This window comes from Oryza brachyantha, chromosome 12, assembly GCF_000231095.2.
Source record: "Oryza brachyantha chromosome 12, ObraRS2, whole genome shotgun sequence".
NCBI lineage: Eukaryota > Viridiplantae > Streptophyta > Magnoliopsida > Poales > Poaceae > Oryza > Oryza brachyantha.
Genome location: NC_023174.2, coordinates 1,411,253 through 1,429,752, shown reverse-complemented (window position 1 = coordinate 1,429,752; position 18,500 = coordinate 1,411,253). Strand labels below are relative to the sequence as shown.

The 18,500-nt window shown below is 37.3% G+C and overlaps 1 protein-coding gene across 1 annotated transcript; it reads left to right on the top strand.

The window, feature by feature from the left end:
- Positions 1 to 570: 570 nt before the first annotated feature.
- LOC102721785 (proteasome adapter and scaffold protein ECM29) lies at positions 571 to 17,832 on the top strand. The gene is made up of 35 exons (XM_006663741.3): positions 571 to 801; positions 1,224 to 1,391; positions 1,617 to 1,706; positions 2,175 to 2,311; positions 2,391 to 2,481; positions 2,627 to 2,709; positions 2,802 to 2,908; positions 3,737 to 3,889; positions 4,773 to 4,837; positions 5,004 to 5,091; positions 5,221 to 5,299; positions 5,400 to 5,508; positions 6,340 to 6,399; positions 6,730 to 6,848; positions 6,964 to 7,339; positions 7,416 to 7,600; positions 7,691 to 7,760; positions 8,498 to 8,648; positions 8,746 to 8,915; positions 8,996 to 9,340; positions 9,951 to 10,118; positions 10,215 to 10,508; positions 11,359 to 11,535; positions 11,664 to 11,927; positions 12,391 to 12,489; positions 12,594 to 12,778; positions 12,865 to 13,200; positions 13,319 to 13,472; positions 13,564 to 13,674; positions 13,912 to 14,079; positions 14,800 to 14,926; positions 15,401 to 15,559; positions 15,695 to 15,798; positions 15,899 to 15,958; positions 16,906 to 17,832. The coding sequence occupies exons 1-35, from the start codon at positions 622 to 624 to the stop codon at positions 17,116 to 17,118; spliced, it is 5,445 nt and encodes a 1,814-aa protein (XP_006663804.2). The 5' UTR covers positions 571 to 621; the 3' UTR covers positions 17,119 to 17,832.
- The last annotated feature ends 668 nt before the right edge of the window (positions 17,833 to 18,500 follow it).

The following is an 18,500-nucleotide window of genomic DNA, read 5'->3' as shown; positions in this document are numbered from 1 at the left end:
TAAAAAAATCATTTGCTAATGAACAGCTAGCTATCAATATTAATTTGTACTTATCATTAGGAACAACCGAACAACAAACGTAAGTTTGCCTTTACCCTAATCCATAGATGATCGTTAGAATACCCATAAGCTTATTAGAATTAATTTACTTATGTTAATTGATCCATCAGACAGAACTTCTGTATAAAATATCCAGAATAATTGATAAATTTTTATTTGTTACTAAAAAACCGAAAATCGAAGTTTGATAATCCATAAATTGATCAACACAAATAGGGTCCAGATGCTACTGAAAATTAGAAGCAATGAACATTGCACGTTCTCTAGAGAAATATTTCCAGGCCTAGTCTGGGGATTATTTTTTCCCAGGCCGGGTTGGCTGGGCTCAAATCATAAACTGGGCTTAATCGAATACATATTCTTCTATGGGCGGGGCTTCAATCGGCGTCGGACTGATCGACATGGGATTGTGGCCCAATCCTGGCCGTTCCGAAGAAGGCCTAAGCGGTTGGACTCGAACCCGACTCGACCATCTTTCTCGCCTTCTCTCCTCACCTTCTTGCACGGGAAGGAAAGGAAACAAAGGAGACTGAGGGGGAGAGTCCAACATCGCCGGAAGAAATGGCGGAGCCATCGTCGCCGGCCGCGGGGCAGACCGACGCGGAGAGGGAGGAGGCGCTGGACAGGATGCTGACGCGGCTGGCCCTCGCCGAAGACGCCCGCCTCGCCCCGCTGCTCGCCCGCGTCCTCCCCTACGCCATCACCTCGCTCGCCTCCCCCGCCGCGTCCGTCCGCAAGCTCGTAAGTATACCGCTCCTCAAGTCCTGTATCTGGTCGAATTTGTGTCTGAGGCATAGGTATAGGTGTGGTGTCACTTTTCCGCTTCAGTTGGTTTAGTTGGTCACCTGGTGATTTTACATGTTCCTGCTTCAATTTGCCCGCACGGTGATGGAATTCGAGCTTAGTGTCTAGTACTCCGGATTTTAGTAGTTTGAATAGTTTTGGATGTAGAAACAATCTTCTATACATCGTGGTTAGAGGACTTTTGGGCTTTATGTTGCAATAACTACTTGCATTTGTAGCTATAACCTGAGCCTGTTCAGGGGTAGCAGAGTGCTAGCCCCATTTCCCGTCTGCTCTGTGCATGTTTTTATAACAACATTTCCGCGTCAATTATACAATGGCATGTAATGAAAGCGAATGCTACTTTTGGATTCCATCAGGTTATGGAAATTCTCAGCCACATTAACAAACGTGTGAAGCACAGGCCAGAGATTTCACTGCCCATGCTTGATTTATGGAGGATCTATACTGAATCTATTTCCTCAACAATAGTTCGGAACTTCTGTGTTGTTTATATTGAGATGGCGTTTGATCGTCTGCTAAGTGAGGTATCTTGTTCTGCTTCGTTTCTCGTTTTAAAACTGGATATGAAAGGAAGGTCTTTCATATCAATGGTATTAGGTAGGGGGTGAGTCTTGAACCCAGCCCAGTTAGCCCACCAACTTGTGGTGCTAGCCAGTAAGACTTCAGGTCCTTTCTCTAGTTTCTTATTTCTCTAAGCTGTATCATCTTTTCTTCAACGCCAACAACATGAAGTTAACATTCTATAACAGGACAAGGGAAGCATAGCACCTGATCTTTTAATCAACATATCAAATGTTCCAGAGCAGCATCAGGGAATTATCTTGAGACTCGTAGTGAAGGTTAGTCACATTTTTCTGTTGCTCTATAAATTCAACAAATATGGGTGTCCACCAGAGTTTACACGATTGCACATGATCAGAAAAAAATATGCGCAACGGTTTAAATAGTTTGCACTGAAGAATTCAGGAAAAGGTTCTGACAAAATTATGTAGGTTACTAGGTTGCACATGGACTTGCAACAGCCAAATCTCACCCTTTCAGTCAAAATCTATATAAGTTGACACATAGATAAGCTGTACATGCAAATATTATTCAAATACCCTATTTTAACAGAATTGCAACTTTCTCTGGGATCTAAATCATCCTCAGCTCTTTCTATCATCAGACTATGGCATTGAATTTATTTCACTTTTATTCAAGTCTATAATTACTTTTGATGAGTTATTCATAGTTTCCTTTTCTTTATTTGGTGTATCTGCATCCTAGTAAACTTGCTAGTTTTTGTCTTTGTTTTATTTTGTTGTCAGGCTATTGGTGAATGTAACACACATAAGGTCGATGACACTGTTTCTTCAAAGTATCAAGCCATAAGTGGATCTAATGATGGCTTAGTATTTGCTGACTTTTGTTTTCACACAATACTGTATCAAACACCACCTCAAGGGTAGGGTTTCCTTTCTCAATTATGTACAAGTATGGAACTATTATTGATTAATGGAGAGTTGACTACCATCAATCTTCAGTATCGGATGCCCAGCAGGTCTTTCAGTTGCACAGTCAGATCGTGTTACTGGGAAGCTGCCACTAAAAGGTGACACACTTACATCAAGAAAGGTAAAACAGAAATGCATGTGTTTGAGCGTTTCATATTAGGCACCATTTATTCTTATGTCTGTGCATGCAATCACTTATTCCATTTTAAGTCCTTGAGTGTAGTACCTCACTTCTTACAGTTGAACTTCACTTGTAATATCTTCAGCTAGGAATATTGAATGTCATTGAAGCTATGCAGTTGGCACCAGAGATCGTCTACCCTCTTTATTTAGCGTCTGCTTCAGATAGGTACTTTTTGGATTTATTTTTTTTTACAATCTGCCGAAATGTTTTTATGGATCAATGGATCAATAATCATGTGAATCACTGTTTCAATAAAGTCAAGAGTCAGTTGCTAAGAGAGGAGAGGAGTTATTAAAGAGCAAAGCTTCAACTGTGAACTTAGAAGATCCCGACCTTATTAAGAGATTATTCTCACTATTCAATGGTATGCGTTTAAGGATTCTGTAGCATTCTAAGTTTCTAACTTAAGTCATTTTTGTTTCAACATAATAGTCACTGCCACTATGTTCTTATGTATTGGCATAAGTTTTGTCCTTGAGCTCGGCAACATGACTTGATTTTTCTTTCTTCATTGACGTTGCTAAACTGTAATATTGAATCCAGTTTCTTACATAAAACGGTAAAGGGTGAGGGTAAAATTATTGACATCTAGGATAAGTTTGATTTATTCAAATGTAAGGACTATAGTTTTCTCAAATTTTCTTGTTGCATGATCAAAACATGGGTACAGGAACCCTTTGGCTTTGGTGCCTCTTATTTATATACATAGCAAGGTCAGTTAGGTATATTACATGTGTATATTCCATGAACATATTTCCTCTAGCCTAGTTCTAGTCCCAATGCACTAGGGTATAGGGGGATCATGCATGAAAATTTATTGATCCTCTTTACACCATCTTCTCTCACCTTGTAATTATAACTAATGTTCTCACTAACTGTTATCTCCCATATTTTTAACTTAATATGGATAACAAGGTCATGTCCTCTTCTTCTTCTCTTGTTTTCATACCCTTCTTAATCCTTGTTCCCATCCAAAGTAAGCCTTATATTTTGTAAATGAGTTTGTATGTTAGCAGGCCCAGTATTTTCACATTGCACTCCTATAGCCACATGTGCACATGCTTCTCTTTTCTTTTTCTAATTTGTAAATGTCAGTACTTGTTTCATAAAAATCTCATGCTTGTTTTTATCAGTGCAGATCTGAATATTTGTGTTCTGGGATGGTACATGATATTGTTCTTTGTTGCCACAGGTACTCCAAGTGCAGAAAATATAGCTTCAGAACTGAAGGTCACCCCAGCACATAGTTCACTGCGAATTCGCCTTATGGGTGTTTTCTGCCGATCGATTGCTGCAGCAAACGCATTCCCTTACACACTTCAGTGCATCTTTGGCTGCATCTATGGTATTCTGTTTTTTTTTTTTTGCTTTATGCGTATTATTTTATTTTTCTTATTGGTTGTCATGACCAATTAAATGAAATGTTAATTGTCTGTGTTGTTAACTAATGTATTATTCCTTTATTTGCTAGTTTTTATTGTTATATCATCACTGAACCGAAGTAGGACAGAAAATGATTTGGTATGTTTGTCATATTGTACAATAATTTTTCCTTAAGGCATCTTTTAGAGTTTGATGGAAAGCTAGGAACAGAATAGGATGACCTTCTGAAATATTATTAATATCAAATTAACAATAATGTACAACATACTTACAATAAAATGATAAAACATCAAGCATGGGCCTAGAAATTCATGGTTCATGTTTGGCACAAGTAAGAGAGTTATATTTTTTCTTGAAATATACACATGTAATTTACCTAACTGGCCTCACTATAGCTAATTAGTGAACTGGGATGGGATAAGATGTAGACATAGACTGGGATGAAGAACATTGAGGAACTGGACTGATATTTTTTTCTTGCTTAATGATAATGATAACATTGGCCTCCTTATATAGAGGTGCTAGAGCCCATGAAATATCTAATATAGAAACTAATAATCCTTATCCTGAAATTAATGGTGCAGCCCAAAACACATATATGCATCACTTCCTTTAAAGAGGGAATTGCAAGATAGACACAACCTGTTCCTTCTACGTGTCTATTTCTATTATATGCAACACAAATTCTCTGAAATTTGATATCTGAGATTGTATTTTGTTATGTTGCATTCAATTATTGCTAAAACTACTCAATTGAAGTTTCAGCAAGGCAATGACTCAACTTCAGCATGCCATGTCCTGTTAGTAAACTCATATTTGTTTCTGCTGTGTTTCTATGCATGCAGGAAACGCAACTACTTCAAGGTTAAAGCAGTTAGGGATGGAGTTTACTGTCTGGGTTTTCAAACATGTAGGTGCACTTTGTATGTTTTTCACCATATATTGATTATCTTCTTGCATTAGTTACTTGTCCCATTCCAATTTTAGATTTTTCATTTGTGGCAGTTCGGTCCCTTTCTGTCAACTTTCATGGTCTCAAGCATTTATCAGTTATCGTTGTTCCCTTATTGATTTAGGCAGCAAACGACCAACTAAAGTTAATCGGTCCAGTTATTCTCAGTGGAATATTACGTTCGCTCGATGGTTCTTCCACTACAGAAGCAGGTTTTGCACTTATCAACTACAATACTTGTTTAGACATTCATATGGTTTATCTTGGCATTCTTTTCCTATTTTGCCATGTTGAATAAATTGAGAAAACAGTGGAGATTTCTTGATTTCTGTCATGTCCAGGTTCTTCCAGTAGAGATATTAAAATATTTGCATACCAGGCCATTGGTTTGCTTGCCACTCGCATGCCTAATTTATTCAGGTATGTGGTATGGTCTTTTCTTACTCCTCTACTTTCTCGACTCGTGATTAATTTCTGTTATGGAGACTGATTTTTTTTCTACTTTTCATGAACATTGCAGCAAAAGAACTGACATGGCTATACGACTCTTTACTGCTTTAAGATTAGAGGAGCAATCTCTTCGTTTGACAATTCAGGAGGCAGCTACTTCCCTTGCTACAGCATACAAGGTATTGTGGAGGACATGCTAATTTCCCTAATATGGTGCTGTACTGCTTTCCTAACTGCTAAAAGTGTGGGCAAAGATGATTGTGAACCGCGGTTCAAGGTTATACCGTTATAGTATTTTTCCCTAAAGCGTGTTGCCGTGTTGTACACCTGTCATGACATGTATCATCATTCTCAATAGTCAAATATTTTTACTTTGTGGCTGATGACTATGCATTACAAACTCCTAGTTTATTGTCAATGAAGCACATGAACAGATTTTGACGTTCCATGGTCCAGCATGTTATAATATTACTGGATTAAACCAAGCACATGAAAATTCGTTTAAGCTGTTGTCCTCATTTGCTACAGTTGGGTTAACCTGGAGTTGTCTTTATAAACCAAGGTGTATGTTGTAATGCCAGACCTTTCACAACCAAGATGGATTAACCCATCCCATCCGTTCACACACATTCATATGGACCTCGAAGTTCTAGCTATGCCAGATGCTAACCAATGCCTTGAAATCATGTATTCGTGCTACTATTTTGCTGAAAGGAAACCTTGAGATATGAGTCATATGACTTGAAATAAGTTAGTAGTTAGCTATGTTCTTCGTTCTAATTATAACAGTGTATCTATAAAAGCAGCCATTAGAGACTTTGTTTGGCAGAGGGGAGAAACAAGAAATGTTTTGTTGACATTTTAGGTTTTACATACTTGTGACTTTAATATTATTGCTTTGTCCTTTTACTGCATCTGTCTACAGTAAGTTTCTTTCATATGCTGTTAGCTTACTCCACTTTTTATGGAAATATATTTGTGATTTCTTTTTTTCTTGGCCTTGATACCAGGATGCTTCAGTTGTAATACTGAAAGATCTTGAGGAACTTCTTCTGGAAAATTCTCAACAGGTAAAGATGCTGTTATTGTCATTGTAGATTCTTAAGTACTTACAGCTGAACCAAAATGGAACGTTTTCCAGTTTAAAGCTGAATTTGTGGGATTCAATTTTATTTTTAATTAGACTCATCTAGATATACATGAAAGCAATAATACAAAAGGATGGAGTTTTGATATGCTTAATTGGCCTGATCAGAAGTTCTATTAGAATATAACTAGTTCTTCTATTTATTGTTGTATTTGAAAGTTGAACCCTACTGTTTGAGGATACAAGTACTTTAAGTCGTTTAGATTTGCATGATTTTCTTATTTTACCATTTTTATCCTATTTTTTCTTCAAGGAGCAAAGTGAGGTCCGATTTTCTGTTGTAAGATGGGCAACAACACTATATGATATGACGCACTGCCCAAGCCGGTACATTTGCATGATTGGTGCTTCAGATGTAAAACTGGACATAAGGTTTGTTAGAAAAGATGACAAATATATTTCTGAGTTGTTGACATCATGTTTTCTTTGCTGTTGGATTCTATTTAGCTTTCTTTTAATAAAAATTATGTGATTATATTGTCATCAGGGAAATGGCTTTAACTGGTCTAAATCTCTTAAGTGATGAAAGACAGTCCTCTGCAATAGCGACTGATTCCAACTATCCTGATGTTGCGGAGATGGTAAATTATATTTACAGCCAACAGCCTCAGTTGCTGCATTGTGATGAGCAGAGGAACGGAAAGTTGCTTTTCCCAATAAAAACATTTCTTGCAATGATAAAGTTTCTAATGAAGTGTTTTGAGAAAAGTGATGTCCCATATTTTCTTCAAGAAGATCTATCTAATTCTCCAGTAGCAAAATTGTGTGTGATTTTAGAACATGCCATGTCATATGAAGGGTCTAGTGAACTTCACGCGCTGGCCTTGAAGTCATTGGTCGATATTTCCTCTCGTCAACCAAAGGTTTCTGTTCTATGTTATCTGTCAAAGTAAAATATGATTGCTTCACATGTTTAAACCTTTTCCTTTTATAATTTAGTTGGTGTCATCACGGTATATGAACCGTTTACGTTGGCTAAGAACTTTACTGGGCCATGTTGATGCTGAAGCTCGTGAAGCAGCCTCACGTCTTCTTGGTATTACTTCTTCAGCGCTTTCAAGCACTGCTGCACTGGATCTTCTGTCTGAGCTCACTTCAACATTTGATCAAAATCACCCATCAAGGTATGGCAGAGGAAGTTAAAACACAAATTCATTTTGTCTGTACTGCTATTCTCCTTCTAATTCATGTGGATATTTGATGAATTGCACCAGATTCGAAAATTACCATGGATTGTTATGTGCAATTGGGTATATAACTGCGGGCTGTTTAAAGGAATCTTATGTGAGTTTATGCTTCTTTCATGATCCCAACCTTTTGTAGTCTGTTTATGTCATTTTCTTGCTACATGTGCTTTACATGAAACTTCAGTGCATTCGCTGATCATTTGATATGGTTAAACTCTATCTTGAGTATATTTTGCTGGTGCTATATCAGAGTGACTTGATGGACATCTCATTAGTAAGACCGTCCATGAGAACCCTTTTTTTCATGCTCTGGTACTAAGAATATGATAGTGAAACGGACTAGTGTAAGGAAGTTCTTGTTTTGAATGTCATGTGCAAGGATAAATTACATTATAATTTGCCTATGCCATACAATGTTCTCAAAACTATAGGACAATACAAGTGTTCGTTTTTTTAATCTTTTCCCCCCCTAAAATAGGGCATCAACATTTATCTACATATGTGGAATATATGTCTTTACCATTTTCATGCTGGTTTCTTGGGCTATTAATGTGCCAAATTGGCTGGATTATTCAGCCCCAGATAGAAGACACAAGGGTTTAGTTTGCATCCCTAACTAGTGATGAACTGATAAAGGTGATGTCACATGCTGGAAAGAAAGTACATAGCTCAGTGTACAAACTCATTACCTATTTTGTTATGTCCTTTCTCATGCTTAGATGCTTGCAGCCATGGTGCTTTTCAATCAGTCTTTAATTATCCTATCGCTGTAGAAATATATTTAAAAATGTAACTGAGGGCTACTGTGCTGTCATTTTTTATGAATATGTACAGATAACTGAAGAAATGGTACAGAAATCAACTGATGTTCTTGTAAAAGTTGTTGAATCTGAGAGTTCGACATTGGCTTCCACTGCGATGGAAGCTCTTGGTCATATTGGTCTGCGCTGTGCATTGCCTTCTATTAACCGAAACTCCTCTCAAGGTAAAATGTGTTTCTCACACTTCTGATACAAATGAACTGTGATATTCACCACGTTCCTCTGCTATGTATTTGTTTAAGCTAATCTCATTTATCGCAGATGCACTTTTAACAATCCTGAATGAGAGGCTGGCTAAGCTGCTTTCTGAGAATGATACTAAAGCTATACAAAAGATTTTGATATCACTGGGACACCTATCTTGGAATGAGTTGTCCTTTGCACATCTGAATAATGCTTTGGACTTAATTTTTAGCCTTTCACGCTCTAAGGTAGTTCTTTGATCAATTCAAAATTTGCAGTTAAATATATTCTATATTGACCATTTCTATTCCGAAATATCATTATTCAGGTGGAAGATGTTCTTTTTGCAGCTGGGGAAGCGCTATCTTTTATATGGGGGGAAGTTCCTGTGAGCACAGATGTAATACTAGAAACAAATTTTGTCTCCCTTTCCCAGGCCACAAACTATCTTACTGGTGATGCACCCCTACTTGTCTCTGTTAACTCCAATAAAAGAAGCGGTTGTGAAGAAGCACATGCAATGGCTCGAGAAGAAATTATAAAAAGGTTGTTTGATACACTAATTTATAGCAGTAGAAAAGAGGAACGGTGTGCAGGTACTGTCTGGTTGGTCTCACTTACAATGTACTGCGGTCAGCATCCAAAGATCCTCGAACTGCTTCCACAAATTCAGGTTTGCCAAACAATGAGAAGATATCTTGATCATTACAGTGATCCTATTATATCTTAGGAAAAATATGATTGATGCCAAATCCAAAGTTTGCATTAGGACTGATATATCGTAGGTCGTTGTGTGAGTTTTATAAAAACGTAAAATGATGCCAGTAGGCTGACGAGGGCACAGAAGACAGCTTAATTTTTATAATAATCGTGCACCTTCCATTTACAACATGTGCTTGCTTATAGTATAATTCTGAGCTCCTCAGAGGTTTCAGCAGCCAAGTTGGCACTGAAAAATATTAAAATATCATGATACAATCACCTATTTTAAGACTTGATCCATGTACAGGGTGCAAAAAAATATCTTCTTTTAGCTTTTGTCCTTTCTGGTGTTTACACATTTCAATTGAAGAAAACCAGAAACCTAAGTATTTGATTCTACAAACGGTGCATGCATATACATCTTGGGGATGAAAGAATGGCCTTCACTGTTGAGTCATTCTCAAACTTTCTCTTTTACTGTCATAATATGTCTCACTTCCAAATGTCTTCTATCATTATTCCAGTCTATAACAGTTTGCTCTATGCTTCTACTTACCTTTTGAAGTACATTACTTTTACAGGAAGCTCTTACCCACCTTCTTGGTGATCAGAATGACCTTACACAAGATCTGGCATCCCAAGGCATGAGTATTGTATATGAGCTTGGTGACGCATCTATGAAGGAGCAGCTGGTTCATGCTCTTGTGAATACACTGTCTGGCGCAGCAAAGAAGAAAAGGGCCATCAAGGTGCACACTATGTTTCCAGTTCTCTATTTTTAAGAGAGCCTGATAAAGAAAAGGGACCTAAAGAAAACTATTGATTTTTTCCTGTGTCTGCATCAGCTGATGGAGGATTCAGAGGTTTTTCAAGAAGGAACTATTGGCAATAATCCTACTGGAGGAAAGCTTAGCACATACAAGGAGCTTTGTAGCCTTGCCAATGAGATGGGCCAACCTGACTTAATATACAAGTTCATGGATCTAGCTAATTATCAGGCTGCTATCAATTCCAAGAGGGGTGCTGCTTTTGGATTTTCCAAGATAGCCAAGCAAGCTGGTGAGGCACTTCAACCTCATCTGCATGCCTTACTTCCCAGGCTTGTCCGTTACCAATATGATCCTGATAAAAACATCCAGGTATTGGAGTTGTACTGTACATTCCCATCCCTACCCCCCCAACACACACACACAAAAACTTTGGGGATTTATCTGGACATCCAGTTGTCCAGATTTGGGACAGAGGGAGTATGTCATGTTTTATTTTCTTATTTTTATGTTTGATTAAAATTAAGTTTGTGTTAGTACGTTCTGATCCTTTAACATACTTATTTTCATTTGTATCAAACTGAATATGAATTTTGTTAGCTGTGGCCTTGAAAATTTCAGCAACTCCATAGATGAGGTTCTGTGCGTTTTTGGTCTTAGAGATATTTTGGTTTGCTTGTTTCAATGGTGTATAGATATAGAGTTACAATGCAGTCTTCTTTTCTATGTAGAATCCAAAGCAGTTATGAAGTAGTATAATGCATCAGACAGCTCGAGTATTTAAATATTGCTGCCCTGTCTGTTCACCTTAGGTGGCAATTCAAGTTTTTTCCCCTCAAACACGCAGGAGAGTTGTGTGTCATTGCATTAATAGAAGAAGGGGAAAAAAGCCTTACAACACACTGTTACATTTTTTGAGAAACAAACACTCCCATATAGAGACAACGTAACAACCTGACTCACATGCCTAGAACTCCTAGCCAGGGTCCATATCAGGGAAAGCCCCTTGGCTCAAGCCAAACTCCAAAGGCAAGCCTCCTCACCTAATAACAGCGAGGAGGTTGAGAGGTTGACAAGCTTGGAGATGTCCCATTGAAACAGTCATTCAATGGTTCCATATTATCCATGCAACTTGCGATACAGATCATCTAATTTTGATCTCTTTAACTATTTCAAAAATATTTCTTCCTAGCTAACACTGATACTTCTTATTTCATTCTAGGATTCCATGGCACACATATGGAAATTAATTGTTGCAGATCCAAAGAAAACAATAGATGAACATTACGATCTAATAGTAGAAGATTTATTGGTTCAATCTGGATCAAGGCTCTGGCGTTCGCGTGAAGCTTCGTGTCTTGCACTTGCAGACATTATCCAAGGTCGAAGATATAGTCAGGTAGATAATTAACTTTTTAAATTTGTTTTCTCGATTTTGTATAACTATTTTGTTTTGCATAGGATATGAATAACTTGTTTTGGATTTAATTTGAGAATAAAATAGTGATTATATTTCCTTTTGTTAAGGTTTCTAAGCATTTGAGAAAAATATGGATGACCACCTTCCGAGTGATGGATGATATTAAGGAAACTGTGCGAAATGCTGGTGACAGTTTGTGCCGAGCTGTAAGCTCATTGACAGTTAGGCTCTGTGATGTATCACTTACTTCTGCATCTGATGCCAATGAAACAATGAACATTGTACTGCCGTACTTGCTTTCCGAAGGCATACTCAGTAAAGTCTCAAGTGTTCAAAAGGCATCTATAAGTTTGGTTATGAAGCTTGCTAAGGTATATTGATTGCCGAATTCACAAATTTTATCTGCGTTGTGCATGTATAATTTTAGTGGCAACTTTCTGGAGTTTTTATGGGCATCTCTATTTTGTTTAACATATTAAATCACAAAAGATTATACTAGCAGTTTAGCTGTATTCATATTCTAACCAAATATTCAGTTTCTTCTTGTGGTGTTAAGGAGAAGCCAACTTCATATGTTTTTGCTCCACTTAAACTTGCACTAATTGCAACCGTCGAAGTATTCACCAATGGGCTATAATACACTAGACCATTAGTGTGTTGTAGCCAGGTGGCATTATCCGATTGAGCATAAAATAAGGAGTTGTTGCCACAATAGATGAAGTGATATTTTCTACTTTGTATATGTGTGGCCTATAACCAACTTTTATCAATTATGTTTTGTGTTTACTGCTTTCATGAATTGAATTACATGAACTGACTGCCCGATGTTCATAGGGGGCTGGCCCTGCACTTAAGCCACATCTGTCAGAACTTGTCAGCTGTATGCTCGAATGTTTATCAAGTCTGGAGGATCAAAGGTTAAACTATGTCGAGGTAGCTACTTTTCTTGGTTTTTGTTAAGCATGGATGAGTGGTGATGTTCCAAGAGTCCACTTAGCAGTTTCTGTACTTCACTCATTCCTGAATTTGGACCAAAGATGCATGCAGGGAATGTTGGCATCCAAAGTGAAAAGCTTGAAAGCTTGCGCATAGCTGTGGCTAAAGATTCTCCGATGTGGGAAACCCTTGATATCTGTTTAAAAGTTGTTGACAAAGAATCACTGGATCTATTAGTTCCTCGCCTAGCTCAAATGGTTAAATCTGCTGTTGGTCTCAATACAAGGTTAATTCTGAAGTATAATTGAAATAATAAATTATTGCTTTTCATGTCGTCAATATCATTGACATTCATTTTATGCCTCATTTCAGGGTTGGTGTTGCTAGCTTTATCACCTTGTTAGTACAGAAGGTCATGGTCGAAATCAAACCATATGCAGCAACGTTGCTGAGGATATTGTACAGTGCTATTCTGGAAGAAAAGAGTTCTGCAGCTAAAAGGGCATTTGCATCATCTTGTGCTTCAGTTTTAAAATATGCCAGCCCTTCTCAGGCTCAGAAACTTATTGAAGATACCGCTTCTCTGCATTTAGGTGAAAAAAATGCTCAGTTATCTGCTGCAGTTCTTATTAAAGCTTACTTAAGCAATGCACCAGATGTTCTTAGTGGATACAATGCAGTTGTTCTCCCAGTAATTTTTGCTTCAAGGTATGTCAAGTCATGTTTCATTATCTTAACCTTTCATCTTTTCTACCACAGAAACACGAAATGCATAAGCAGTTCCCTGTGCTGCACTGGTTCTGCCATAACAAAACGTGTTTTTCAGATTTGATGATGACAAAGACATCAGTGCATTGTATGGAGAACTTTGGGAGGATATTCCTAGTAGCGAAAGAGTAACCCTCCAACTATACTTACCAGAAATTGTGTCTCTTCTGTGTGATTGCATGTCCTCGTCGTCATGGGCAGGGAAGAGAAAGGTAGGGCCTCTGTTTCATAATTTTACAGTCCACAGACAGCAGATTGTCATAGCTTGGAACACACTTATGGTTCTGTGTTTGCTACTTGCAGTCAGCTAAGGCTATCAAAAGACTATGTGATGCTCTAGGAGAATCCCTCTCTGTGCACCACAATAATATTCTCAAATCACTTTTGAAAGAACTACCTGGTCGATTTTGGGAGGTAAAAAATACTATGTTTTGTTTTCTGTAACGTTGTTTAAAATTAATTTATATAGCTTATGTCCAAACAAAGGTTCAGTTCTGTTGGTTTGTCGAATGTTACTCACATGAACAATATCTAGTGAATCTTTCCTTTTTATCATGGAATAAAATTGAATGGACTGCTTATAGATTTTCAAGAATCTTTATCCATGACGATGTTCATAATTCATTTTGTTGGCCATAAATTTCTCCACAGGGAAAAGATGCTATTCTGGATGCACTTGCTTCACTTTGTTCAAGCTGTCATGCTGCTATAACTGCAGAAGACTCTGGCATGCCTACTGTTATTCTAAATGCTGTTTGTGTTGCATGCAGTAGGAAGTCAAAATTGTACCGTGAAGCAGCTTTCTCGTGTTTACAGCAAGTATTTCTCTTCTCTACCCTGATGTCTCTACCCTGATGGCCTGATTTCTATGTGAAACTAAAATTTGCAGCTAGTGGAGGCTTGAAGCATTGTTACTGTTTGTGGACCAACCCTTTCTTTTTTAAAAAAGGACTTTTAGCTGTTACATTGTTAACCTCATGCTCAAAAGGTTTATGATCGAGTAGGATATAACATAGTTGTGCTCTTAACCTCGTGCTAGAGGTTTATGATCAAGTAGTATATAACAAAACTTTACGACAAATATTTTCATGCTTAATGCTCACTCCATCCCAAAATAAGTGCAATCTTAATATTCAAATCTTGTCCCAAAATAAGTGCACTTCTAGAGTACTACCTTCCCTTCCTTCAACCACCCCTCTTTCAAGTTTCTCTTAACTTATTCCCAATCACCCCCCATTTAATGAGGGGTGTCTGAGTCATTTCTCTCTCATGGTAATTTGCCTTTTAAATCCTAGAATTACACTTATTTTGGGACAGAGAGAGTAGTTATTTAGTTGGAAGAACTTTCTGAAAATATTGCAAAGAGCCATCTTCTCAGAATATCGTGGAGAGCAATCCAGATTGTCTGTTTCTTTAATACTTTCATGAAAGAGATTTGTTGAGTTTGGGTGTTGCACTGGAATAGCCTTTTGACATTTCTATATATTAGGATTGCACCATTTACTTAGTTTTTTTTTTCCTTTTTTCATTGCTTTTCAGGTGATTACAGCATTTAGAGATCCGGGATTCTTCAATATTGTTTTTCCCATGCTGTATGAGGTTTCTAATCAATCTGTCATTTGTAAAACAAGGGGCTCATCTCCGCTTGCTGCATCCTCTAGTGCTGGTTAGTCGTTAATTTCAGCCCTTCACTGCATCCATCTCATGCCTATGTTGGACAAAACCTTTTGTAAATGAGTACTAGAGCTTCTCTTTTATTCTCTATTCTTTATATTTGTCATCACAGCACAATGTTTAGAAACCTCAATGGAATTGGCTTAACAACGCACCTTTAGAACATAAGTACATTGGTTCCCTTAATGCTGCATACGTGCATGACTTTAAGAATCAGATACAATCTTTTTTTACTGTGATACTGTTTTAACATTGCCTCCTAATCAATGTGGCAAGTTACAATTCATAAATTTCAGTGCCTCAGTGTGAATAGACAGTTAATTCTAGAATTTTAATAGGAGAGTAAGCATATGGTACAAACCTATCTATCTTTACTTTTTTTTTTCCTTCGTGCTAGAATCTCTGTGAAAACCGCTTACAATTGTTCCCTGTTCCCTTACTTTTTATGTATTACTCTCTTCTGCAGAGCAAGATGAAAGTGAAGGTGTCTCTGTTTCTCTTGATAAGGTGCTGAAATGTGTAGCATCTTGCATCACTATTGCTTTCCCACAGAATATTGTCAACCAAAGGAAGAATATCCTAGAAATTATTTTAAATTCTTTATCACCCGAGGAGAGTTGGCAGAGTATGTCTTCTATCCAAGATCTGTGATATATTCTATGCAACTGTTTTTTAATCTCTCTAAATTTGATACTTCACCACTGACATATTGATTTTTTATGGATTTTGTATTGATGTTTTTCTTTGGTTTTTATGGCAGTTAAGTTGTCATCCTTCTTGTGTATCAAAGAGTTGTGCCACAAATTTCAGAATTCAGATGGTAGTAACAATTGGCCTCAGGAAACAACTTACTTGGTTGAGGAGGTACATCACATAGTTGTCTGGTCCTATACAGCTATATTCCTTAGCTCAGCATTTGATTTCTTCACTTTCCTGACAAATTCCTTTTAATTTGACTATTCAGTTATTTCATTTGACGGCACCAAAAGTAATGGATGTCATAAGCTTAGTCAAGATTGCCCAGGTAATCATCAATATATCTAGCCTCACCAACTCCTATTATGTTGTGTTATTTATTACAACATAATCATATTGTAATAAGATAATTTGTAGGGTTTCACTATAAGATAATTTGTTTTCTTTCTTCTAATGAATAATCATATTGTAATCTACTGCTTGTATGTTTTTATTGCCATGTGAGCATGTGAACCTTATGAAATTGGACAGTGTTTACTATGGATTCAAGGAACCAACGTAAAGTGACTGATTTTCTCATGAAGTTATGCTGAATTTGATGATTGCATGACACCATTGACGCCATTTTTTAGAGATGATATAAAATACTCATTTTAAAAAAAAATGTCTAGAAAATGAAAATGTGGTAGTCTACGTGGTTACAGACTATAGCATTGCTTCTTGATGTAGTAACAGTTCCTGTGCTTGTTTTTGGTCCACTGGTGTTCAGAAGAAATAGTTACAAGGTCCCTTGAACTGATTGCCTCAAAAGAAAAAAAAAAGGTCCCTTGAACTGACAGTAACATATAATGTCTACCTTGAAAGGAAAATCCATCCATTGTAAAGTATAATTGTTACTCAGTTTCATATTATAAGTAACTTTGGGTTTGTTCTAAATCCAATCTCTTTAAGTTTGACCAAGTTTATAGAAAAATATATCAACATCTACAACACCAAATTAGTTTAAATATATCCACCATTGAGCATGCTTTTATAGTATATTTATTTTGTGTTTCAATTGTTGATGTATTTTTCTATAAGCTGGGCTAAACATGAAAAAGTTTAACTTAGGATAAAACCAAATTGACTTGTAATAGGAAACGGAGGGAGTACATATTAGGCTATTGTATAGTTGTATATTTCGTAAACCAGCAATTTCTGGACATACAGTGAGTTTGAATTGCTGTTTAGTGCCCAGAAAAGGCCTTGCCCCCTCATGACTGTATTTCTTTTCAGGTTCACACTGCTGCTTCCGAGTGCCTACTTGAGTTGAGCAAGTTGTATAGAGACTTTCCATTGGCTGACAGAAAAGGTGCCAAGTTCACAGACGAACTTGGTGAACTTTTTGAATCAGAAAAAGGCGAGCAAGCAAAGTCAATTTTGAAGCAATGCACAACCATTCTCAAAGATCTCGAAGATCCCACTGGAGTAGCCAGGGAGATGGATTAAATCAAGCTCTCCGAGATAATTCTCCACATTAAAATGTCGAAAGCAATGCGAGCACCAGGGAATGTGGGATACTATCACAAATTCAAATCAACATGTAATGGGTGGGTGTTTCGTTACTGGATGCATCCTATGGAATTCTGCAGCTTTGAATCTGCAACCCAATGTGTATTTATCATGAATGGAAAGATTAATAGATGAAATTATGGCCGGTAAGCAACATATGCTGCTGCTGTCACGGTTTTATGTTATTCTCCCAGAATAGAGGAGAGGTTTCGTGATTCGTTTCAGGTCTCAACTTTGAGTGCAACGCAGAAGGAACGAAAATGATATGGTGCTACAAAGCAATGCAACCGTCGTCGTCGTTAGGTTTATCAGTTTTGCTACAACCATATTATAAAACACTACTTCGGTATGAAGGGCACTGATTTTTCCATCCAAGAAATGAAACAGAAACATGTATACATAGAATAGATGGTTTCTCTATTTCCATCGTGTTGTGGCTAAATTGAGACGGTTTACATATTAAATCACAGGACTACTGTAAAAACATTTAACCGACACAAACTGATGTATATCTTTAATCTTCTTTTCTGAATCCCTCCTATTATGATCATCAGGGGCTTAGGTGGTTAGCTTCCGCACAGACAAGTGCTGGTCTTGCCTTCCTTTAGAAGAAAAATGGGTGTCATTGAATAGTGATAAGTGGAAATGTACATGATTTCTATACCTCTAAAAATACTGAAAACATTGCTTACCTCCGTCACAAAATAAAATTACTTTTATCTCCTCTCGTTTGTCCCAAATAAGTTTATTTTCAAGCAAGCACTGCATTGGAGTTTTTAAAAGTAAAAAAATAAATATATTTGGAACTAGTGAAGTAGGGGATATTTGCATTAAATCTGGTAAAGTATAGTGTTCTAGTGATTTTGTTTGTTATTAGTATGTATAGAATAAACGAAAAATAAAGTTATTTGATACAAAGGAGAACGTGTCAAGGTAAAAGTATACAATAAATGACAAATAGATCATCCACTAGCCCCACAAGAAACAAATGTTGCCCTTTAATTCCGCAGTCCGGACTCAAAAATCAAAATCAAAATCCGCCAAAACGTCAAACTTCAAGTTCCATCCGCCAAAATGAAACAAGTTCACCTGAATTTAGACCCCCACCAAAAGCAATCCACGTGACCATGCTTCGATGCCTCAATTTTCAAGCGGCTCCTCGCTCCCGCCAAACTTCTCAGACTCCTTACCGGTTTTCCCGCGCTATTCCGAACGAATCGAATGGCAATTCAAAATTTTCAAAGACCACCAAAACTACAAATTACAAAACGCCTAACCCCGCAGCCACAATTTACAAACAAAGCAAAATCAAGCGACGG

Coding starts and splice junctions, on each gene's coding strand:
- LOC102721785 (XM_006663741.3), top strand. CDS start 622: ATGGCGGAGCCATCGTCGCCGGCCGCGGGGCAGACCGACGCGGAGAGG. Junction 5,509..6,339: donor CCCTTGCTACAGCATACAAG/GTATTGTGGAGG, acceptor CCTTGATACCAG/GATGCTTCAGTTGTAATACT. Junction 15,959..16,905: donor GCTTAGTCAAGATTGCCCAG/GTAATCATCAAT, acceptor ATTTCTTTTCAG/GTTCACACTGCTGCTTCCGA.